The 26,100-nt window shown below is 44.1% G+C and overlaps 1 protein-coding gene across 8 annotated transcripts in view; it reads left to right on the top strand.

The window, feature by feature from the left end:
* Positions 1 to 26,100, top strand: part of LOC147887013 (uncharacterized) — a 63,685-nt gene that overhangs the window by 5,293 nt on the left and 32,292 nt on the right. For all 8 annotated transcript variants that reach the window (XM_087394022.1, XM_087394023.1, XM_087394026.1 and 5 more), the window contains exon 2: positions 13,231 to 13,327. In XM_087394022.1, coding sequence (XP_087250148.1) covers positions 13,231 to 13,327 — 97 coding nt within the window. The remainder of the gene's footprint in view (positions 1 to 13,230; positions 13,328 to 26,100) is intronic.

Genomic DNA, 26,100 nt, shown 5'->3' with positions numbered 1-26,100 from the left:
ATCATAATCTTTAGGCATACTTTTGAGCAATACTGCCATTGCATCATCCGTAGTGATTGGAGAGTTGATAGAAGCAAGTTGAGTCATGAGACTCCGCATGTGATTGACATGGGCAGCCAAGGGAGTGCCACTAGCCATCTTCAATTCAAAGAAAGCAATCTTAAGTGACAATTTTGAGATGTGAGAACTAGCACCAAAAAGAATATCAAGCTTTTGCCAAGCTTCAGAAGGAGACTCCATATCATAAATGTGATGAATATAGTCATCTCCTAAGCCAAGAGCAATAATGCCATAGGCTTTCTCCTCTCTAGCAGGATCTTGTGCCGGGCGTGTAGGAGCTGAGGATTCTCCAGCATTAGAGGCTGTTGAAGAAGAAGTTGAAGCAGGTTTGACAAGCCTCTAGAGGTTTTCCCTCATCAATGCAAACTTAATTTTCATCTGCCATGTGTGAAAGCCTTTACCATTGAACTTATCAATGTGCAAGAAGGTAGCCATGAGAGGGTCTAACCCAAAATGGGAGTGTCTACTCTCTTACAAGGCTAGAAAAAACTGAAAAGCTTCAAAGTATAAGCATTTGGTGTAGCAAAGATTTGTAACAAAATTCCATAAAAAATCATAGTGGAAATGATACTTCAACTTGCATGCTTCATAGAGGTGGCTAATGAAAGTATTCCAAGCAAATCTAGGTATAGCAACCTAAAGGAAAGTTGTAGCCACAATTGTACTGATGCTATTCAACACTTTAAAATATGAGAAATGCCAAAGTAGCATCTAATGTAGCACCAAATTCACAACACTGACAAAACTGTCCAAAACAAAGGCCTAATCTTGGAGGGCTTGTATCTCACTCTTCAAGGCAAAGAAAAGAGGGCTTTCTAGGTAGAAATAAAGCTGGTATACCAGAGAAGAGCCACTGAAGAGGAAAGTCGAAATGCCGTGTCCTGTCGCCAGAGCCAGGAGCTTGATTGTCGACTGGTTTTTTTGCATTTTCTCCCTTCTTGGTGGACCATTTCACTTCAAATTTGGACAGGGGCTAGCTCATGTTGTTGTGCAAGCGTGGCTCAGAGGAATTTCGAAATGGTTGCTCCAACAAGTCGTATTGCACGAAATGGCGTCAGAAAGAAGCGGCTGTTGCGCGGGTCTGAGGGCACCATTCCTTAATTGCTCTGACGTGGAAGGTCGCCTATATGAAGGGTCTCTCCAGCCAGAAGGACTCTAGAAGAGGTCGCTTGTAGGAGGAGCATTCAGCCCTCCAAGTGGTTGGGCAGAAAGGTGCAAAATGGAGAGGAAGGTGAAGAAGAAGAAGAAGAAGAAGATGATGACATGGCATAAATGGGCTCAAGGAGGATCATAGTGCTCTGATACCATGTTGAAGAAGTGAAAGGAAAGCATGAAGCTGAACACGAAACAAGAGAATGCATATTGAATGAAGAAGGGTGAGGTCCATAACCTCTACATGAGCCACCAAGCTCCACAATCATCTCCTCAATCAGCTCATAGAATCTCTCAATCAGTCTATGTGGCATCTACCACCACCTAACAGTGCTTATGGGCATCTAACTGCGCCTCTAGCACACACACACATAGAACCCAAGGTGTGCCTGGGGCATACACCTTGAGATATCCCTATAGCTCAGAAGCTGCGGAAGCTCACAATGGAAGGGAGGCAAAGCCAAAGGATGTTTTAGACACCAAGGGGAGGATTCTTGAGCCGGTATATTCAGATGAACTTGAAGCATGGGAGGATAGAGATGCTCAAGCCCTAGCTTTAATCATAGGGACAACAGTGGACTGTGTGATTCCTCACATCCAAATGGTAGATATGTCAATAGAGGTGTGGGCCACTCTGAAGGACTTGTACAACACTGACAATAGTCCTTGTATATTGGCTCTACAACACCAGCTATTCAATATGAGCATGGACGAGGGAGAGTTTGTACATGACCACTTGATGAAAGTCAAAGTGATGAGAGATCAACTAGCATCGGGTCAAAAGGTGGAGTCAAGTCAGTTGGCACTGCTGACACTTGGTATGCTACCTCATAGCTTCAAGGGATTCGTCACCACTATGACAGCAGGAGAAAACACCAAGCCCCTGACATTCGAAGAGCTTGGGCCCTTGTTACTGCAGGAGGAGGACTGGGAGCAGTTGTACAACAAGGACGACGATAAAGCACCTCTGGCGAAGGACAAGCCCGGTAAGTGTAAGCCCAAGGACTCCAAAGGCAAGGCCAAAGAATTAGAGAAGAAAAAGAAGGTAAAATGTTTCTACTATGAGAAGCTCGATCATTATGCAAAGGACTATTGGAAGAAGAAGGTAGATCAAAAGAAAAGGAAGGAGTCCAAGAGTAAGGATGAGCCAAATACAGACTCGGCCAATGTCACTACAGGATAGCTCTTCTTATGCATAGAGGACTGCTCTGCTCATGTAGCGAGTGATAACAAGGAGGGTTGGTGCGTGGACAACGACGCTTCCAAACACATGCCCAATAGGAAAGAGTGGTCTAAAACTATGGAGGGGATCCATCCCGACTCGAAGGTGATCGTGGGGGACAGCCGGACATGGCTTGTGAAGGGTATAGGCATTATTCCGTTCATCACCACAGTAGAAGAAGAAAAGGTAATACCTGGTGTGCTGTATGCTCCAAGTCTTTGCAAGAATCTACTCTCTGTGAGTCAGATGGATAAGGAGAAGATGTTAGTACTTTTCGAAAATGGAGAAGTTACCATCACATCCAAGCAAAATGGACAGGTGGTGGCCCAAGGTGTCGAGGAAATGGTTTATATCGGTTACATGCCTTAGTAGTACATGGTGACCATAGACACTCAAAGTTGTGGCATGAAGGGTTTGGTCATGTCAATTACGGCACTCTTACAGAAATGCAAAAGTTGAAGATGGTGGAGCGACTTCCACCGATCGTAGGCATAGATAAAGTCTGCCAGGCTTGCTTGGAGAGCAAGCAGCACCAGGAGAGATTCTCACAAGAGGCTACATCGAGGGCTTAGGGACCATTGGAGCTGGTCCATTCCAACATTTGCTGACCAATGTCAACAAACTCGTTTGCAGGTCCAAGGTATTCTCTTCTATTCATTGATGACTTTAGTCGGATGACTTGGGTATACTGCCTAGCCAAGAAATCTAGGCATTTGAGAAATTTAAAGAATGGAAGGACAAGGTAGAGAAGAAAACATGAAAGGATGTCAAAGCATTCTGCACTGATTGAGGGGGAGAGTTCACCTCCATACTTTCTGGTGCAAAAAGCATGGAATCAAGCGTCAACTTCCTTGTGCCCGCACATCTCAGCAGAATTGGTTTGTTGGGCGAAGCACCGAATAGTTACAGAGATGGGTTTGACCATGATCAGAGGGAAGGATCTCTTGAAAGAAGAGGTCATTAAAATTCCCAGAGTTCCCGCACCAAGTTGACCATTATTGAAGAAGAGAGAATATTCCAAGGAGCTAGAGGAAGAGTAAAATGCACTAGAGCCACCCCCGAAGTCAACTTCCGATGAAAAGAAGTTACTGATGTGGTATTTGAGGACCTTGTAGGAATCTCGGGTCACGTACATTCTTGAGACACGTTCTAGAGCTCGACAGTCCAACGCAATGGTATTTGAGGACCTTGTAGGAATCTCGGGTCACGTACATTCTTGAGACACGTTCTAGATCAGAGGGAAGGATCTCTTGAAAGAAGAGGTCATTAAAATTCCCAGAGTTCCCGCACCAAGTTGACCATTATTGAAGAAGAGAGAATATTCCAAGGAGCTAGAGGAAGAGTAAAATGCACTAGAGCCACCCCCGAAGTCAACTTCCGATGAAAAGAAGTTACTGATGTGGTATTTGAGGACCTTGTAGGAATCTCGGGTCACGTACATTCTTGAGACACGTTCTAGAGCTCGACAATCCAACGCAATGTGTCTACACCCTTAGCCAACTTTGCCATGGTGGCTCAGATTGACGAGCCCATGACATTTGAGGAGGCGAAAGATATACTAGAGTGGCAGGCTGCCATGAAGGCATAGATGGACACTATTCTTAAAATTGACACTTGACGGAAGGTAATCGGTACCAAGTGGATGTACATGCTTAAGATCAAGTCTATTGGGAGCTTGGACTAGTATAAAGCCAAATTGGTGGTGAAAGGCTATGCTTAGTCAGAGGGACTTGACTTCGATGAGACCTTTGCCCCCACGGCCTGTATGATCACTATTCAGACGGTGATCGCTTTGGCTGTCCATCATGGTTGTTCCATATTTCAGATGGACGTCAAGTCAGCAGTCTTGAATGGAACCCTGGAGGAGTATATGTGGATTAGCCACTTGGTTTTTAGGTTCTAGTGGTGCCACTTCAAAGGTATACAAATTGAAGAAGGCATTATATGGGCTGAAACAGGCCCCAAGAGCGTCGTACCCGTGCATCGATGAGTTCTTCTGGAAGATCGGGTTGATACATTGTGGTTGTAGGCCATCCTTTGGTGGTTCTAGTGATGCCCTATAGGCCATGGTATGTGCCTTGTAGGCATAAGTGTAGGCACTTATTGTGTTAGTGCCTTCTATGCCACATAGGACACATAGTCCTATGTGACACCTAGGACACTTAGTCCTAGGCCTAGATACAAGTACTTTGTACTTGTGTTTAGTAACGTCATCCATCTATCTAAGTTTGTGTGACTATCATCTTCGACTCGTCCTGTACTGCATACACACACTCTCTCTCTCTCAATCGTTACTTCAGTGGTATCAGAGCAGGTTTTGCTCTAGCCTTCTAGATCTCCTCAGCCCCGAGCCTCCATTGCTCATTGGAGTTTCTTCTGCCTTGCTGGTCGACAAGTAGGCGCCGTACATCTGCGTTGAAGGACGCCGTACACCCGTCGGCGCCGTACAGTTGTACCTTCCGTACGTTAGCAGATCTGCATCGTCGCCGTACATTTGCGTTGAAGGACGCCGTACATCCGTCGGCGCCGTACTGTACTCCGTACTTGTGTCGTACATCTGCCATACACCCGTACCTGCAGTTCGCCGTACGTACGGTACATTCATAGTACTTCTGTACCGTACGCCATTTTGTACCCTCGCCGTACAAGGTACATACGCCGTACGATTGTACCGTGCGTAGGAGTACAAGACATTTGCAGATTTGGGGCTACGCCGTACGATTGTACTTGCGTAGGAGTACAAGGTACTTCTACCGTACCTTCAGTCGTCAGCGACATTTGCAGATTTGGGGCTTTTGCAGGACATTGGAAAAATTGGAGTTTTGGGATTTGTTCTGCAATTTCTTGTTTAGATTGCAGAACATTGAGTCATTCTTGCAGGATATTGAGTCAGATTTGCAGGACATTTGGTCAGATTATCATCCATTGGGTCACATTTGCAAAATTTCAGCAAAATTTGGGGCTTTTCTACATTTGCCCTCTTTTTGGCCTATTTGCCCTCAATAAATTTGGGGCTTTTGCCAAATCTGCTGTTAATGCAGTGAACATTGCCTGTCACAGTCACATTTGGGTCAGATCTGCATTTGCCCTTTGATTTGGGTCAGAAATTTGCAGATATTTGCTGTCATTTTTGGGACAGCCAGCTTATTGCAGTGATAGCCTTGAGGCTTTTGGGTTTTCAGGTCTTTTACAAGTTATCACAGTTGCTATGGCTGGGAACAATCAAGATTTATTTGGAGTTCTTCGTGAAGATGATAAGTTGGATGGCACCAACTATCCGATGTGGTCTTATCTCATGAAACATATTCTTGTTGCAAAGCATTTGTGGAATATTGTTTCTGGGGCTGATCTGAGGCCAGCCAATCCTTCAGTGGTTGTTTCTACTGCTGCACCTTCTGCAGGTGGTACTACTGATGCCTTTTCCTCTAGCACTTCTGCTGTTGCTCTTCCAACTCAAGAACAGTCTAGATGGGATGCAAGAGATGCAAATGCACATTCATGCATTGCTTTATCATGCAAGAGAATCATTATTCCACACATCCGTTCTTGCAGGACAGCAAAGGATGCTTGGGATAAATTGGCTTCTCTATATCAGATTCGCAATGAAGCTCGTGTTGCATATTTGAGAAGGCAATTACAGGAAGTGAATATGAATGAAGGTGAGTCAATGGATGCATATTTGACAAAGGTCAAGGACCTCATGGAACAGCTTGCCAACATTGATGAAGTGGTGCCAAATTCACAGCTTGTCAGTACTACATTGAATGGACTACCATATACATATCAAGGGTTTGCTACAACCCTTCGATTAGTGGCCATGGGTAATCCAGACCACTATTCTTTTGATCAGCTTGTTACTTTGCTTTTGCAGGAAGAGCAAAGTAGAGCTAACAGACAAGCAATTATTCCTGATCATGCATTTGCTTCACAGCAAACAGGAAGAGGCAAGGCTCCCAAGCCTATGGGCAAGCCAAAATCTGCACACAGCAGCTGCAATTCCTCTACGCATAGCAGCTGCAATTCCTCTCATGCATCTAAAAATACAGCAGATAAGGGAAAGAAGAAAAGATGCAACTATTGTCGCAAGCCTGGACATGACATTTCAGAATGCAGGAAGCGCATTGCTTCGGAGAAAAAGAAAGCAGGATTGACTGCTAATGCCTCACATGCCATTGAATCCCATGAGCCAGCAGATGCTTCACATGCACATGCTCTTCAGGATGATTGGGCATGGGCTGTCCATTGCTCATTTGATCCCTCCAAAGCTGATGCACTTTTTACTTCTAATGATGCTCAGTCCTGGTACTTTGATAGTGGTGCTTCCAAGCATGTCACATCTTGCAGACAGTTGTTTCATTCTTTAGCTGATGCACCTCGAGGGGGGACTGTTACATGTGCCAATAATGCTTCATATGCTGTAAAAGGAGTTGGAGATGTGCAGCTCACATCCATTTCCAGTCATCCTGTCACTCTGACAAATGTTCTTTTTGTGCCTGGAATTGAAGTCAACTTGATTTCAATTTCAGCAATTGCTACTTCAGGTTTCAGAGTAATTTTTGATGGCTACAGATGCCTAGTATATGATCTTCGTGATGACAATGCCATAGTTCTCACTGGCACCTTGCGGAAAGGGCTTTATCACCTTGATCATCATGCAGCTGCACTTTACACCGAAGCATTGGCTATTTCAGATTCACAGCTTGCTGAAACTCATCTGTGGCATGAGAGAATGGGCCATCTAAATTATAGAGCTCTTGCAAAGCTGCATTCACACCAGATGGCTAATGATGTACCTCAGACTCACACAGTTTCTAAACATGTGTGTGAGGGTTGTCTTTTGGGTAAGATGCATCGATTTCCTTTTCAAAAGAATTGTCCAAAACTCTCACAAAGGAAATTGCAGCTAGTACACAGTGATGTCTGTGGCCCAATGAGGACAAATGCCATTGGAGGATACAAGTATTTCATGACTCTCATTGATGATTTCACAAGGTATTGTTGGATATATCCTTTAAAGGCCAAATCTGAAGTTTTCTTATGCTTTCAGAGATGGCTGAATATGGTTGAGAATGAATCAGGCTGCAAGCTTGTCACCCTCAACACAGATAGGGGGTGAGTATATGTCAAAGGAGTTTGATGCATTTCTTTCCTCAGGAGGCATTATTCACTCATGCACTACTCCTTACACTCCTCAACAGAATCCTGTTTCTGAAAGGAAAAACAGGTCCACAATGGAGATGGCCAGATGCATGCTCAAGGCCAAGTCTTTGCCCAATAAATTTTGGCTTGATGCAGTAATGTGTGCCAACTATGTGCTGAATAGATCACCTACGCGGGCATTACAGACTATGACACCTTATGAAGCATGGAAAGGCAAGAAGCCTTCACTTTCACACATGAAAGTTTTTGGGTCTCTTGCGTATGTTCATGTACTATCTCAGCTGAGACATAAGCTTGATGACAAGGCAATCAAATGCATATTCATTGGTTACAGCCAGGAGAGCAGAGGGTATCGGTTATATCAACCAAATACTGGGAAGATTATTGTCAGTAGAGATGTGATTTTTGCTGAACATTCAGCTTCTCCTCTTGTGGACTGCAAAGCAAAGCCAGATATTGATATGTTTGATGCCTTTGAATCTTGGTTACCTCTACCATCATCAGAAGAGGATTTTGAGCAGCAACATGCGCCTCCTGCAGGCCCTCCACAAAGCAATAATCAGCCTCAACCTCATGCTGATTTGCAGGCTTCTCTTCCGGCACAAAATGATCCCATTACTCATGATGCAGTCATTGAAGAAAGAGCTGTTAATAGACAGCAAAGGCAAGTTCCCAGATGGCTTCTTGATACATTGAGGGACAGCAAACAAGATCAGCCTTTTGCTGCCCGGACAAGATCAGGGAATAGACAGCATGGTCACTTTCTTGAGTTTGCACTCCTTGCTACAGCTTGCAATGAAGAGCCTTTGTGCCATAAAGATGCTTTTGACAGCAAAGAGTGGATGGATGCAATGAAAGCTGAGTTACAATCTATTGCCAAAAATGACACTTGGGAATTAGTAGATCTTCCACCTGGCAAGCATGCCATTGGAACGCGTTGGGTCTACAAATTAAAAAGAAAATCTGATGGCAGCATAGATCGATACAAAGCCCGTCTTGTTGCAAAAGGGTATGCCCAACAACAAGGCATTGACTTTGAGGAGACATTTGCTCCCACATCCAGGATTACTACCATTCGATGTGTCATTGCCATTGCAGCCCATCATCATTGGCAAGTGCACCAACTTGACATCAAGACTGCCTTTCTTCATGGGGATCTGCAGGAAGAAGTCTATGTCACTCAACCTCCTGGTTTTGAGGTTGTTAATTCTGAAAATAAGGTATGCCGGCTTAGAAAAGCCCTTTATGGTTTGAAGCAGGCACCCAGGGCATGGTATGCCAAAATTCATGCACACTTACTATCCCTTAGTTTTCAGAATAGTCCCACAGAACCCACTCTTTATTTCCGTGGGAGTGGATCTGATTTTTTAGTGCTGATTTTATATGTGGATGATATGCTTATCACGGGCCCCGATACTCAGCAAATTGCAGCTTTCAAGGCTGATTTGCAGCAGATTTTTGACATGTCAGACATGGGACGGCTCCATTATTATTTGGGCATTCAGTTTGCTCATGTTGAGGGGGGTATCATGATGTCTCAGTCCAAGTGTATTGGACAGCTCCTTGATCGTTTTCAGTTTGAGGATTGCAAGCCAATCTCTACTCTAGTGGACCCTGGCTTCAAATTCTCAGCTCATGATGGGAGCCCACCATGTGATATCACTCTTTATCAGCAGGCTGTTGGATGCCTTATTTATTTATGTCACACCAGACCTGACTTGCAGTATGCAGTATCTCAGCTCAGCAGATTCATGCACATGCCCAGTTCATAGCATTGGCAGGCAGTGAAAAGAGTCTTCAGATATCTCAGAGGCACTCAGGATTTAGCCCTCTTCTATGGTGATCAGGGTTCACTTACCATGCATGCTTACACGGATAGTGACTGGGCAGGATGTTCCGACACCAGAGTGTCACATACTGGCAATTGTTTTTTGCTTGGCAATTCATGTATTTCTTGGCTCAGCAAGAAGCAACCGATAGTTGCCACGTCTAGTTGTGAGGCTGAGTACAGGGCAGCCTTCACCGCTACAGTAGAGTGTGTTTGGCTTCGACAGTTACTTACAGATCTTGGTATTTGCCAGACATCCTCCACTATTGTCTACACTGACAGCCAGAGTGCTTTGGCCATTGCGCGTAATCCAGTGTTTCATGCGCGTACCAAGCATATTGAAGTTCACTATCATTATGTTCGGGAGCGGTTGTCAGCAGGCGACATAGAGTTGTCCTATCTTCCCACAGAGGACAACATCGCAGATATGTTTACAAAGGCACTTCCTCGTCCCAAGTTCGAAGTCTTCCGACAGGCTTTACACTTGGTTCCCTTTGTTACATGATCTGACATTCCTTGTACATTCATAGGTGGCTATATCCTTTCGGATGAACATGTGCCACCATGACCAGAAACTACCAGGTATTCTGAGACGTTTCCAGAATACTTCAGCCCATCCCATGGAGGGGGGTTTGTAGGCCATCCTTTGGTGGTTCTAGTGATGCCCTATAGGCCATGGTATGTGCCTTGTAGGCATAAGTGTAGGCACTTATTGTGTTAGTGCCTTCTATGCCACATAGGACACATAGTCCTATGTGACACCTAGGACACTTAGTCCTAGGCCTAGATACAAGTACTTTGTACTTGTGTTTAGTAACGTCATTCATCTATCTAAGTTTGTGTGACTATCATCTTCGACTCGTCCTGTACTGCATACACACACACACTCTCTCTCTCTCAATCGTTACTTCAGTGGTGACATGGGGATCGGCCTACAATGGCGTCATTGAGAGGGGGTGTTGGAAGTCAATGTCCCCCACCTGTGAGCTCCCATATGAGGAGGACATGGGGGGCATATGATTGTGAGGGGGAGGGATAATGGGGGGGCTGTTATAGGACAGCAGCATATAGGGCTGCATGGCAGGCCACAAAGGGCAGGGACAGCAAGGGTACTGAAACTTATGCAAGACTTTAATATGCAGATTAGATATTGGAAGGGTAGCTTGAACAAGATTGCCAATGCTTTGAGTCACACTCGTGAGGTGAAATCTTTGAGATTTACTGAGATAGATCATAGGAGATGGCCTTTACGAATCCCTGAGAGGGCTATGTAGGACCGATAGTCATTTTGGTCAGAATTGGCTGGAGGTCTAGGTCCAGACAAAGAACTCCACACAAATAGACCAAGACTCAGGGGTCATACCATTTGTTCCAGTGGGAGGTAGTCAGTTCTACATTCAGAATGGTTTGCTGTTCTGAAATGGAAAGGTTTGCATTCCTAATGACGTAGAGGTTAGGAGGAAGATCTTGAATGTCATGATGCTCCAATCGCAGGTCATCCGAGAATTCAACGAATCTATGACTTGGTAAAATGGATTTATTACCCTAAGATGAAGGTTGAGATTACTGATTATGTGGTAAATTGCCAATAGTGTCAAGTAAATGCTGCTGAATGCCTCAGGCTGAAGGATTGTTACATCCTTTAGACATCCCTGAAAGTAAATTTGAGAGTATTTCCATGGACTTCATTGTGGGATTACCACGAACCTAACAAGTGTTTGGGCTGTGGAAGATTGCTAGATTTTTACCTACAAAGTAGTAAGGGCTACAGAACTGGCTTATCAGGTTGAGCAGTTGTTCAAGCTATATGGGTTGCCTTGCGATATAGTTAGTGATAGAGATCCGAAGTTCCTTGGGCACTTTTGGCAGGAAGTGTTTAAGAAGCTAGGAACCACCATGAGTATGAGTTCCGCTGATCATCTTAAGTCTGATGGGCAAACAGAAAGGGTGAATCAGGTCTTGGTTGATATGCTTTGGGCATACGTCCCCAAGAGGCCATCCCAATGGTGAAGTTTGGCTACAATAGTAGTGGTTTCAGCCTGTTTATGCTTATATATGGATATCAATGCAAGTCTTTTGTGACTGTTGGATTGAACGGTATTCAACTAGATGCAGCTGAAGATTTCTTGTAGGATATGCAAGATATGCTAGTAACTGCAGGAGGAGTGCCTCAAGATAGAGCATGATTTTATGCTGATAAATGGCATTTGCCCAGACAGTTTTCCAAGGGAAATCTGCATATACTTGCGAATACCAAAGAATTCAAAGATTTTACGGATGGGTTTGGTAGAAAAGTTATCCCCTAGGTATAGTGGACCCTTCTGAATCTTGAAAAAGATTACTGAGATTGTATACAAACTAGAATTGCCTCCACATTTAAAAAGTTCAGCTGGTCTTTCATTTCAGGAGATTCCAAGAGGTGATGGGGATTGGAGACAGTCTCGTTTTCCCCCAAGAACTTATGGAAGTTGAGCATTTGATCTATGTTCACATGAGCTTGAAAGAGTTTTTATTTCAGGGAAAGAAAATTTAGGAATAAGTTAAATTTGGAGTTCAAAGTTAAGTGGAAGGACAGGTTAAAAGAGGGAAGAATGTTATGTACCTAGATGCTAATCCTTCAATTAATGGACTTAATGTGGCGGGGTTAGGGGTCACTGGGATTAATGGAAGCAGGCTTATGTGGAACTAGAGGAATCGAAACCTATCAAAGGCCTATTTAGCCAGGATGCTTTCCATAAAGCAGGATGCTCTTCTATATAAGATTGGTCAAGGCTAGTGTGAATACACCACTGGATGGTCTGGTCTGGAACATGGCATCATGGGATACTATGCTGAAGGTTCATTTGGATGGGTTCTGGTGGTATGGCACGCCATAGGTAGCCCATGTGCTGGTGGGTGGGGAGCGGGGGAGAGGGGGGTGAGCAGGGCGGGGAGGGAGAGCCCAAAGGGGAGTGGGGCGGCAGGGAGTCAGGGTGGGGAGCAGGGGAGCAGCGAGGGGAGCGGTACACCAGGGAGGCAGCGGGAGAGCAGGCTGGGGGTGGGGGAGCAGGGTGGGTGAGCAGGGGAGCAGGCTGGACAGTGGCTGAGCACGCGGGGTAGTGAGGGAGCGGGGAAGTAGGGAGGCAGGGTGGGGGAGCAGGCAAAGAAGCTAGTCTGAGAGAGGTCTGTAAATATGTGTAACAAGAAGTAAAGAAGGAAGTTAAGAGTGAAACTGCCAAAAGGAATCATTGAGATCTTACATGAGGTATGAAGTGGCAGTTGTAGTTGCTCTAGGGTGCTCTCTGAGATGGGAGGAAGAGAGTGTGGTGAGCCACATCCATAAAAAGCAAGGTTGTGAAACAAGGCTCTGCTTTCTTAAATGTCCAAGTGATATCTAAGAGCGCAGGAGCTTTAACACCCTGGGTGCACCATGTAGTGCATTAGCTGCCATCTCATGCACTACATTTAACATGCCATCAAGCACCTCTTATGGGTTTACTCTTGTTTCCCTCCATGTTTTATTGCAGACACATACCAGAATGATTTCCCCCTGTTTTCCCATCAAATAAACTTGAAAACGAAAAAAAGTATTCTTTTGTCTGGCCGTCTCCATACCACAGAACAATAAATTATTATTTCCTCTTGTGCTGGTGCATATTCTGATTTGGTGATTGACAAGGCTTTTTTGAACTCAAAAGTGTTATATGGACGACAAGTACATTAAAAAGAAAGCCTTTTGTTGGCCAATAGGCTGATCAATGCAGTGCCAGGCCTTGATCCTTATGGATTGGAAAACCCTCTTATTGTATTTATTTTCCTAATTGAGCAGAAGGCAGATGATGGCTGGTGAGGAGGTACAATATCTATTGCTGGAACTGGAAGAAGGGTTGGCTCTGCCAGCAGCTAATTGCACATTCTCTCTTTCAGTAAGTGCTTGATATGCTCATGCTCATTTTGTCTTTTGATAAGTGCTCTGGTTAAGCCTTGACACAAGAAGCATATTGCTAGCAAAATCTTGGCAAATTCGTAAATAAATATTGTGTCTGACAAATTGCATCATTCATAGCATTGGAAGGCCTGGGTGTAGTTTGAACCCAGAAACAAGGTAGACTGGTCATTGAAGAGGACAATTTGTATGATAATAACAAGAGCAAGTGCCTTCTTTTTTGTTCAAGCAGCACTAGCATGAAACCATTGGTAGATGTTATTGAAAATATTATACTTGCTACTTCAAATCTTCAAATTCCTTCAAGTAGCTCTGGGCTGGTTTAACATTATTTGGCAATATAACTTCCATAAAGTGAAAGGATGTCATATATTAACTTGTTTTGGTTGGTATCATTTGCAAATGCTAATTCCTCAAGATTTGTGTTTGGTATTCCACATTTTCTTAACAGATGACTCTAGCTGAATACAGGGGAGAAATAGCTATGCACAAGAAGATCAGAGTACTTTGTGGACTCTTTCAAGGAGCATGGAATGCAACATTGAATTTTTAAAGACAGTATCTTAAATAGCACTGTAGGATGGGATGCTTGTCCTTGGAGAGCCAATCAATTTAGATCATGGGGGAGAGTCTTAGGAATATGAAAGTCTGCGACATGCATGATAATAGGCTGCACCTCTTTTTGTGGAGCTTTTACTCATGGGAACGCAGAGGGTGGAAACCATATGGTAATCCTGCATTTAGTAAAGCATGCATTGGGGCAGCCAAGGAGCCAAAGGCATTGTAGAAGCTGCATGAGTCTTGGCAGCCAAATAAATTACCGCATATTTATAAGGCATGCATGAAGTTCTACAGGCTGTTCACACATCATAATAACAGCCTGGGAACGGCCATGCAAGCAAGGGACTGCAAATGCAGATGACACAGGAAAATCAAGGGCATGCAGGGTTGGAGTGGCAAGAGACGACAACTTCGGTCAAAAGGTCAGCTTAGGCTTTTGACTGACTTGGTCAAATGGACTATTGACCATTGACCAGACTGACTTGGTGATGGGGAGGGCCTATATAAACCCCCACAAAGCCCTTAATCATTCCTCATTGAGCTGTCAGCCCCTCTTGAGGAGAGTGAAAGAGCAACACTATGAGCATTGATTGTAGCATTTGAGCAGCCCCCTTTTGGCTTGGAGGCGCTGCAGCCCCAAGGCCTAGAGGTGGATGTTCTCGAAGTTTTTTTTTTTGCAGCGTTTGTGTTAAAGTATGTCTGCATTATTAGTAAGCATGCTTTGATTTTAGTTCTCGAGTTCCATGCACGTTACATTGGCACAGAGGCAAGCTTCTGAAAACGCTCACAATATTTTTACATGGTGAGCATGGACAATGGACCACAAGGATTTTGGGGAAGGAAGCAAGACATGCCTTGTTGTTTTGTTGACCAACCTTGACTTCCGATTATCTCTTTTGCACACAACACATGTTCAGTCCAGCAGTGGCATTTCACTGCATGTGATGGTAGAGGATCTTTGCCACTACAAGGAAGCTGTGGGTTCAAGCCTATGCATGGTACTGTTGGGTCTGGGAAACCCACTAGTCAGATGGAGAACTTAGGTATCTACTAGGACCCATATCACAAACACAATCCTCAAAAAGGCACGCAGTTTTAGACCAGGTCCTTCTCCTTTCTTATGCACATGGGCTTATTTATGGAATTGTTGATAGTTCAGGTGTAGACAATGATGCAGGACATGCAAAGCAGAAGAAGTACGTGAGTCAGGCCCGACAGATAGGTCATGAAGAGAGAAGAAACAGAAATGGAACGCAACCTCTTCTAGCTTGTGTATGAGAGCAGATAGTGCAAGAGGAAAAAGAAGAAGATAGTGCTAGAGAAAAAGCAGCACGACATAGAGAATATAACTGTGTGGGCCGCATAACGCATGAGGACAGAGGTCGAGAGGAAAATAAGAAAGGGACTCTTGAAACTAAGGAAGCAGCAGAAATTGGTCGCCTATCATCCAATGTACGACGTTGGAGAGAAGCTAACATGATCAGCCTCCTAAACCACATTTCTTTTGGTACAACTGATCTCTTGGTATTGATTACATGGATTTTGAGAGTTGATTTTTGGTCGGTGCTTAGAATGACAACGACAAGTGCATGTCGGCAAGTATGTATCCATCGAGGAAAGCCATGACTGGGTGGCACAACTATTTCAAAGAGCAGACAGTAGTTCAATCTTACTAGATCACCCTCCAATTGATCTTAGATCATCAGTATGCCACAATTGAATGAGCTGTCGGCAGGTTTTCATACCCATTAGAATTTTGATACCCTTAAGTGAGTTCTTGATACGTTCATATTGCAGATGAGCCTTGGTGGGTTAGGCCATGATGCTTAGTTAACGAGATCAAAATCAGACTACCGTGTAAGGTAGACATAATCTTCAGAATTACATTCTTTTGAGTGTTTTCTCAGATTCCACAGGTTTGCCTTGATCACTTACATGTACACTAGATAGTGTCCATGAAGACCTAACACAATCTTGGTTAATGTAGCATCTGTACCTTTGATTACTATATATTTGGGAACTCTCATTCTATTTTATTTTATGAACATGTTCTGCTGACCACACACGTGAGTTTCTTTGTGTGGGTTCTGTGTCAGGACTTCACATCCTGGCTGTTTATCTTCTACATGTCTTGTGCACACAGTTATTCTCAGTCCATAGCTCTTATCATGGTTGATCACCATGTATGCTATCTTCAGTATAGCTCTAGTCACCTTCAGCATGACCATGTTATTTACAGTGCTATCTTTAGTATAGCCTTTGGCACCTTGAATATGTCACCTTGAGCGTGACTTCATTTACCTTTAGTGTGATTTGTCATCTTCAATATGACTTATTTATTTTACCGTATTTAGTACCATATTTAGTATGGTCATGGGTCCATCATAGTCACATCTAGTGACGGGTTGCTGGAAGCTAGTGCATGGGGTGGACTTCACATTAGTAAGGTTATGAGTTGATTGACTATTCGTTACAGGATCACTGATATTAAATTCTCAACATGCCATACAAGAATGACGATGTTCCGCACATGTGCAGGGGTTTCGTAATACTCAAAATTTATTCCTAGCACCTTCAGTCTGGCTTTGGGGGTGAGCCTTGGTGTGTTAGGCAATGAAGCTTCACTCAATGATGGTAAATCAATATCACGTAGTATTGAACCGGGAGGTGGATGCAATCTTTGGAATCTGAAAATCCTTGATTGCTAGGTCTAGCACTACCGAGTCGCAAATGTGCACCATGAGTTAGTTACGTTGAAGTTAGTCACGTCGAGAGCTGAAGGAGGGGTTCAGCTTGAGCAAATTTGAAGTTGTCTAGGTTTAGTTATGATCGGAGTAAGTCTAAATGTGCATTTGTGCTAGGCCTATTAATTAATGATGTGCATTGGTAGAGTGGTTTTGGAATTTTAAAAAGTATATATTTAGCACAACAACTTTTAAACATTTTTTAAAAAGTTTTTTGTTGCTTCTTGGGACTTCTTTTTAGCTTGTCCCACTTCTTATCTTTTACTGCTATCATGAGATCGAAACTGCACTATATTGTGTTTTTAGAGGATGAGTTTGGGAATGTTCCTAGACTCATCTAGGTCTATGCTTCTGCCGTATTAGTGAATTTCACCTTGTGAAATTTTCGTCCATGTTGCGGCCTGTTGGTATTGTGATAATTCTTTCTATCTTAAATGGTGCGTTGCCCTATCAGCTAGATTTAGATGCTCGTTTGGGAGAGACTAAAATGAAATCATTGAGACTTTACAAGTAGTTGTAGCTTGAATGAATAGATTTTGGACTACTTTTTCATTAGCCTTCTCCTTTAGTGCTAGCCTTCATCATGGCTGAGTTTGCCCTTCACCTCCGGAGTGCTGACAGAAACTCAGTACAAAGACTTTGTATAAATGGATGCTCAAGTATGTGTGGGTGTGTGGATTTGTATGTGTGAGAGCATACTTTTATACTATGGTCTACACCCACTGTTGGGCGCTGATGACGTCAGTGGGGATGTCATAGTAGCTAGTCCCTGCTATGCGTGATGAAGTTTATGGTTTTCAATCTTATGAGTGACTATCGTAAGATCAAAACTACACGATGTTGTGTTTTTAGAGGATGAGTTTGGGAATGTTCCTGGATTCATCTAGGTATATACTTTTTGATTAGCCTTCTCCTTTAGTGCTAGCCTTCATCATGGTTGAGTTTGCCCTTCACCTCTGGAGTGCTGACTGAAACTCAATACGAAGACTTTGTATAAATGGATGCTCAAGTATGTGTGGGCGTGTGGATTTGTATGTGTGAGAGCATATTTTTATACTATGGTCTACACCCACTGTTCGATGGCTGATGACGTCAGTGGGGATGTCATAGTAGCTAGTCCCTACTATGCATGATGGAGTTTATGGTTTTCAACCTTATGAGTGACTATCATGAGATTGAAACTGCACTATATTGTGTTTTTAGAGAATGAGTTTGGGAATGTTCCTAGACTCATCTAGGTATATATATATTTAGCTTGTTCTTGCTTTTTGCTCTTTCAGAATATAATCAGGCCTCCAACTCTAGGTGACTCACTTCTCTTGGGCGCTACATGGCTACCTCGCTGCAAGATTATCCACCCTCTCCTATTGGTGCACTGTAAGCTGCACTCTTGATCCAAACACTCATCTTCTTGCATGCGCTTGGTGAGTCTGCTGTCCTCGACCTTCATCACTTATCTCACCTCTCTAGTTTTGCATTATTTGCTACATCACTTGCTATCTTGCTATTCGCCTACCTCCTACTATTCCTTCTCCTCCAACTTGACGTATTGCTGAGAGTTCTCTGGGATTCTTGCTATAGGTTGCCGCTTCTACAATTTCCACTTCCAAAACCAGCCACCAGGCAAGTATACACTCCATAATTGGCTCACTAACTATGCCTACATGTTTTTTAATGCTGCTTCCTCATAAGTTAGTTACTTCTCTTGTCTTCTAGGCTATCACAAAGTGATTTTAAGATCTCATAGGGCTTTCTAAAACCGATTTATTATGTCATAGGGATTCTAGGTCAAGTTGGGATACTGGTTGAAGGTTTGTATTACTTTTGTAATTGGAACTAAACATCATTGTTAATGTTTTAGAAAGAAACATTAAGTCTCCAACTAAACATCATTGCTCTTTCAAAGACTTTTAGTAAACTTTCTTTCTTTCTTTCTCCCTCATGTTCCCCTTATCATGCTATAGGTTGTCAACCCCCCCTCCCCCCCTTGCCCCCCCCAATGGTCTCTTCATTTGGGGGCTTACAAACGTGAAGTTGATCCTTATTCTATGACATCAAGAGCTCTTGTTTGTGGCAGAAGCTTTTCATCGCTTTTCTAACTTCTACTTTCACCTTGCTCTCTTGCTCTTCAAAAAATAAGAAAAGCTGCCCTAAGGATCTATACCCCACTTAGGCAACTTTGGCACGCCAGGACCAAACAAGGATACCCAAGGAATAGTGTTATGCAGAAATTGACAATTTCTTATCACAAACAAGAGCTCTTGATGCCATAGAATAAGGATCAACTTCGCATTTCTAAACCCCCAAATGAGGAGACCATTGGGGGCGGGCGGGGGGTGGGGGGGGTTGACAACCTGTAGCATTATAAGGGGAACATGAGGGAGAAAGAAAGAAAGAAAGAATGAAAGTTTACTAAAAATCTTCGAAAGAGCAATGATGTTTAGTTGGAGACTGAAAGAAATTTGATACGATGAGCTGATAAGGTGGAACCTCTAATTGGGTATCATCACCCATGATGAATACGACATAATCAAATCATATCCAAATCTAAGACATGAGAGAAGGCTGTGATGACATGAAACGTGTGATGGAGCATTGACTGTGGTCTATGTATGTGATCCACTGTGTTCTCCTAGCAATGGCCCTACGTCTAAGAAGAGCCACTATAATGCTCGTCCATCGTGCCTCCCATCTAGTAAACATGGTCATGTCGAATCTTAACTGAAGTCTGAAATGTGCCGAAGCTTAACCAGCATGCCAGAGAGAGAAGGGAAGGTCCCAAGCATGTCGTGCATCAACCCACTCTCAAGCCTGTCGTGTCACTGGCTTGGTCTCGGACTGGTCTCGGACTTGCTAACTACCTGTGATTTGCTGGTCTATATGACCTGGTTGGAAAACCTCTGTGACATGCTTTGGGTAGAGTCTATCCGTGGGCCTTGACCCCTCCTTTGTATCATGAGCAAGTGTTGTCTGTGTCTGATGATCTCTTAGATGAAGGAAGCAAGGTATCTCTGAACTGGGTAAGAGAGGAAGCTAGAGAGGGGCTGAATATACAGTGATAGCGACCTCGAATCTCATAGGATATAGGGCACCTGAATGCTCCTCCAACTCAATCTCATGGCAATTACATATGGTGCATATGTGCCTCTCTCGAGGTATGCCCTTAGCCGGTCCACTCTTTCCTCCCCCCCCCTAGAAAAAGGAAACTTCTGTTAATGCCTGAAAAACACCATACAAATCAGCTTCCAAAAGGAGCTAAGGATACAAAGAGAAAAAGGTGACTGTCAGAAAAGAACCAGCCTATTTCTAAAGAACCTAGCTCACTGCTAGCGAATCTCTGGAATTGGAGCTAACAACCATGGAGGTGGTCTTACATGCATCGAATATCTCTTGTAGGAAAGGGTGTAAAACACTCCTGTAGGCCAAGCCTTGCAAAAGCGCTCCAGCCTTTCAGCGGTCGCTCTCGATCTTGGAGTACTGCACTCCTAGATGGCGCGCAAAGTAAAGATCATGTCCTGCTAGATGGCGACCATGGCAGCCGTTGGAGGGGCCTGTTGGCCGCCCATCACCGGGTTGCATCGAGCGACCCAGATGTTCCAAGCAGTAATGCTGGACATCATCTCCCAAACATTGTCCTCTGGCGAAGACGTTAGGCATACATGGGAAGGCGGCGATGCATTATATATCTTTCTTTGAGAGACCTGCTGGCCATGAAACCTGTAGGTTGGTGAAACTCCCCCCCGTGAGCCATGCAACCATCCCCCATGTGAAGCCTCGTGTTGCTGTTGCTTGTAAGCCACAATCCTGAAGGTTGCTAGCCAAATCCTTTGAGACACAGGACAACCCCCTAGGCAGTGGGGGATCGTCTCAAGAACTCTCTTTGTGCAATAGAAGCATCTGCCATCTACCTGCATCTTCTTTCACCAAGGGGCGATGGACAATCTCCCATGAGCCAACCGCCAAAAGAAACAAGAGATCTTCCATGGTCTTAGGTTGGTCCAAAGACAAGGCCAGAATTGGGAGATGACCTCCCAAGGAACATCCTACCCAATCGAATTGCGCTCTCTCGAGGGTGTCCAAGCTGCTACCTCTAGCTACAAGTGTCTACCGATGCGAGTGATGTAAGAGGAGAAGGGACTTCTCTACATTGTCTGAGTGTGCAACTCGAGCTGGCTAGAACCACTTCCTTGGATTTTATTGAATATCACGGAGAGGCCGGCCCTCCCAGAGCCACAGCCGCCAAACTGCTCCCTTCGGGGTAGGATAAGACTGTGTGTGGATCAATGTGCCAACCTTGTGCATGCAGCTTATTATCTTGATCCGTTGCCACTCTAAATCATTCAAGGCCGCCTCATCCCCGTCATACGGTATACCTCTCTGTGTTAGCGTGCAACAGGCCTCCTGGCCCTGTCCTGTAAAACTTGTGACGAAAGGGCCCAAGGGACTTCGAAACAACCGAACCCTAAGAGGCACCCTTGTCCGTGAAAACTGTCCAGACCAGTTGTGAGGGTTTCATGGACTGCGTAACCCCTTCCCACCAGGAAGCGGGGATCACTGCGTCAATCTTTGCCATCCGGGTGCGTGCCCCCTCAAATGCGAGAGAGCGCACGCCCTGGCCTCTATATCCCTATGGAGCTGTCTCCAAACCCCAAAAGATATGGCTGGGCCATTGTCTCATTGTGCCCAACCACTATGCGTCTGTTGTCCTAGAATACGCCCCTCCGAGTCTCGAACCTCTTGGTGCCATATGAGCGGCTGCCTCTCGAGCTCCTCCTTGCAAGAAGGGCTGGCCCGAATGAGCCCCCTAGTCAAATGCTACCAGACCCTAAAAAGACCACTGCCTCGCTAAAGGTGAAGATGTTGTCCAAGATACTGCATTCCCGAGCAAAGCCGGTGTGTGTGTCATGAATGAAATCAAGCAGGTGGGGCCTCAACCACAAGCTCAAGACCTTGGCCAAGATTTCATAAGCGATATCCAGTAGTGTGATTGGTCTCCACTATCGAATGTCCGATCTATCTCCCTCCTTCGGGATGAGGCAAATCTAGCCTCGGCTCAAAGATTGCGGATGGGAGCTTGAGTCGAAAATCTTCTTGAAAGCCAATTGAAGCGGAGCAAAGATATTCTCCCAAAAAACATCGGAAACAACTCAGGGTCAAGCCATTCTCCCTTGGGCACTTCTGAGGAGGGAAGGCCTTGAGGCCCTCCTAGAGCTCCTCATCCATGAATGGAGCCTCTAGTGGACTGCTCAAGCTCTGCGGGACAACTGACGAAGTGTGTCATGTGCATGGTGTACCTAGGGTTGGATAGCAGGTGAACGTGGGTTATGGGTTAGCATAGGGCCAGATGGCTATTTTTAGGCAAGATTGCTATATATAGAGATTGCTTCATATATAGTGCTCGCTTTATATGGAGGGAGCTATTCATAGCGGGTTTCCTTCTATATAGAGTTTAGTTGAGTGCTCCTCAATTGATGCATGGGGCTTGGACCCTGGTCAGAACAAGACTTCGGCCATCTACATGGCAGATCATAGGTGGTGTATCAAAGGTCCTTTGGACGGGCTCAGGTGGTATGGGACACCTAGGTTAGATACGGGCCTGTGGATGAGTCGATCTGTAACCCCTTCTTGAGTCATGTCCAACGGGGAACCATTCTGATTCTCGCTCTTTTAGCTTGAGGTCATGGATAGACAGGATTTAGGAGTCGTTAGGGATGGTACCTACTTTTTACTTCTTGGACCTATTGGTTGGGGTATTGTGACACAAGGGGGTTAAGACAAGGATTGAGAACGGATTTGCCACCCAGACTCAATCTGGGATGGTCTGAGTTGAAGAGGGATTGGCTACCCTGATTCACTCATATTGTCCATCGAGTTTTTATTTGTAGTATACCTTGGTGGTACACCAAGGTATGTTACATTTAAGATTCTTTGATGTGGTGGTATAATCCAATGTGAAGCATTACCCAAGGACCACTAGGGTGAAGTACAAGTAGGATGAATTAAATTGGGGACAAGTTGATTAGACACTTTCCTAGGATTGACTAAGATTCTTTACTTTGAGAGAAGCCATGTATCTTTGGGTTCAACCCTGGAGCTCCATAGTCTAGACTTAATCTCAAGGAGGGTTACCACATCTATTATGATGCTGGTTTGTTAGTGCCTTGATTTGAACATGACGTTCCCGGATTAGAGATCCTAAGACCTGGATGATCCTGTGATAGGAGCAGTTTATTGTGCACATGTTTATACTGGATATCCGATAGTGGATCTTGTTTTGAGAGATTTCGGATTGTATATTTCCATAGTCTCTGGATCACATAGGATGTTATTCCTACGATAGTTGACTATATGCATGTCTAGAACGTGGATATAGCCAACTGGATACATACTGATTATCCTCATGCAGGGGCATCCGAGGATGGATCGAGGGACCATGTCTTGGGTCGGGATTTTGCCCATTGATACTTCCATGAAGACTCTTCCATCATGAGTAAAAAACTGATGGTCTACTAGTTTTTCTTGATTATTCTCTCTTGGTGTTCGAGTTTGGACATGGAATATACATTGAGAGAATGCTTCTTTTGAAGCAAGATACTTGGAAAGATGGATACCTGATCATTCTGTGATGAAAGTCTGTCATGTGTTTCAACCCAAGAATTTAATTGCAAGGGTATTCAGTTGATGGATTTTCTTTCTGAATACCAAGTAATTCAGGAATTAGGGTTGATAGAAATTGCATTGACCTCGAGGGACTCAATTCAAGGGGTTGTTCGAACAATGATTCCTTGATATCAACCTAAGAATTTGAGTTCAAGGGTATTCAGCATGATGAATATTTTTTTACGCATCCCAAGTTAGAACTCAATAGACAAGGCTAATAGAATCATTTACCTTCAGGTACGGATTTTACCATGCTTCTACACGGATATGTCAAAGGAACTAACTCTGTGGATTCAAGAGTTACTTGATTTCTCGAGAAGAATACTCGAAGATAGATAACCTTGTTCAGATTGAGGGATTTACTTTCCTTGAGTTGGTTATCAAAGATTGTGGCTTGGCCTTAGATTCTCTCCGATTTGAATCTCATGGAAAGTATACCATACTCAAACTAATAGTCATAGTTTAGTTATTGGCATTGACTGACCTTCACAAAGAGTTTTCAAGCTTTCTGGTGAACTCAGGAGTGAGTTCTTAGAGGAAGGGGAGTATGTCATGTGCATGGTGTACCTAGGGTTGGATAGCAAGAGAACGTGGGTTATGGGATAGCATAGGGCCAGATGGCTATTTTTAGCCGAGATTGCTATATATAGAGATTGCTTCATATATAGTGCTCATTTTATATGTTGGGAGCTATTCATAGCGTCAAGCTATTTTCTTCTATATAGAAGGAGGGCCAGTGCTATTGTGGAGTTTAGTTGAGCGCTCCTCAACTGATGGATGGGGCTTGGACCCTGGTCAGGACTTTGGCTATCTACATGGCGGATCATAGGTGGTGTATCGAAGGTCCTTTGGACGGGCTCAGGTGGTATGGGACGCCTGGGCTAGATACGGGCCTATGGATGAGGCGAGCTGCAGCCTACGTGCTCGGGGATGGTTGGGAGGATCGAGGCTTGTGCACAATGATTCTGGTTGGATTGAGAACGAGATTCCAGGTCAGTGATAGGGTTAGGTCGTGTGGGTTCTAGGTTTGATTGTAGGCTTGCCATGTGGCATCCTGATGTACTACACTCTATTGTGTGCTGGAAAGGTTTCTAAACCGGTCAATAAGGGAGGAACTGGCAAGACAAGTTAACGAGTTGGACAGAAGTTTCATTACCCACAGCCAATCTCCTTATCAGAGCCCTTTTTTGGGAATTTTGTGGGTGAATATTCATTATTTTGTTCTGAAAATTGGAGCATCCTATCTTGATCCCAAGGGCTACCCTTGTGCAAAATTTCATCTTCAGAAGCCCTAGATTTTACTCTGCCATGTGTCGTCCTGTGAACAACCTTAATTTCTAAAGTTCTTAGGTTTTGACAATTTTTGTATCATTGCGTGAGGAAGGTCCCCTGATCAAAAGCCCTCAGTATCGCAGAAAAATTACAAGTTTGAAGCTTGGAAATTGCTTGGAAAACAATGTGCTACTAGGATAGTTAATCTGCTACGATTTGCATCATTCCTTCTGCAAATGATGATATGTTTGCATCGCCTCAGCTGTTAGAATGTATGTGGCAAGTTTGGTTTTGATTGTACTTCATTTGCCCATCCATCTAGCTAGAAATATACTCCAGCAGGTGCAAATTAGGGTTTCTCTCTACCTACAGACCCTAGAAATTGGGGATTTTCCATTTACATCCTATCCTGCTCTATTCTGTTCTGCCTAACTCTAAATTGGAGCATACATTGATAATGAGGCTTTAATGTTGGAAAATTGGGGCAGACACTCTGATATTTGTTATCACATTGAATTTGCTCTAAGCAATAACTCTATAGTGTTCATATATAGTGGCATTCCCATTGCATTTGAGTCTAAACAATGCATTCAAACACTTTCTCTGCAGTGTTCTAAACATAATCTAAACAGTGCCTCAAATAGTGATTTTCTATTCAAAACAGTGTTCAGACAAAGAGTCTACTGCTCAAACACTTTTAGACAGTTACAGACAGTGTTTTGATTGCTAATTGATTTGGATCATAGTAAGCTGCTTCTAATTCTAATGGCTCCAAGGAGATCTGGCTCTAACTCTAGGAAAGGGCAAGTCTATAAGAGATTGCAGACCTGAAGGGGAGTGAAGCATTGGCCCTTAGGGATGATGACCTGGACAGTGATCATGAGCCCATGGGGATCCTTCCGAAAGTTCCCATGACCACTCACCAACCAAATCCCCTCACACCAAGGCTAAGCTTGATTTCGAAGGTTTCATGGCAATCATGTTGGAGAAGCAAGAGCAAATGATGGACAAATAGAGCAATCCGATGCAGCAGCTTGTGGACCAGCAGCAGAAGTTATTTGGCCAATTAGGGCAACTCAATTCACTGTTGGAACAGAGGGTTGAAGGTGTGGAAAGAGAGTCCAAGGCTAAGTTTGACAATGCTTTCACTCAGTTAAGGATAATGAGGAATGATGTGGACTTAGTTAGGAGCAGAGTTGAGTCAAAAGGGAAGGAGATTGCCAGGGAAGAGCCACTCAAGAGGTCTATGGATCAAGGCCAGGCTGGAATAAATCACAAGAGGAGTGAGTTATAGCTGAAGGTAGAAGGACACATCCACAAAACTCTCCCAAGTCTATACCCTCATGGAACACAGCTCACTCTGGTCATTCAGAATATGGTCCAATCCATGGAGCAGCAGGCCCTGAGGATGTACCCAGCTCTTCCAAGGCATATTAGGCTGCCCTCACGAGGGCTGAACTCCTATCTCAACAATTGATGGTCTATAATCCGTCAGAACTTGACGTGAGAGAAGCCA

This window comes from Dipteris shenzhenensis, chromosome 23 (assembly GCF_047967505.1).
Source record: "Dipteris shenzhenensis isolate YYH24624 ecotype China chromosome 23, Dip_SZ_1.0, whole genome shotgun sequence".
Classification (NCBI taxonomy): domain Eukaryota; kingdom Viridiplantae; phylum Streptophyta; class Polypodiopsida; order Gleicheniales; family Dipteridaceae; genus Dipteris; species Dipteris shenzhenensis.
This window is presented reverse-complemented; position numbering and strand designations above follow the sequence as displayed.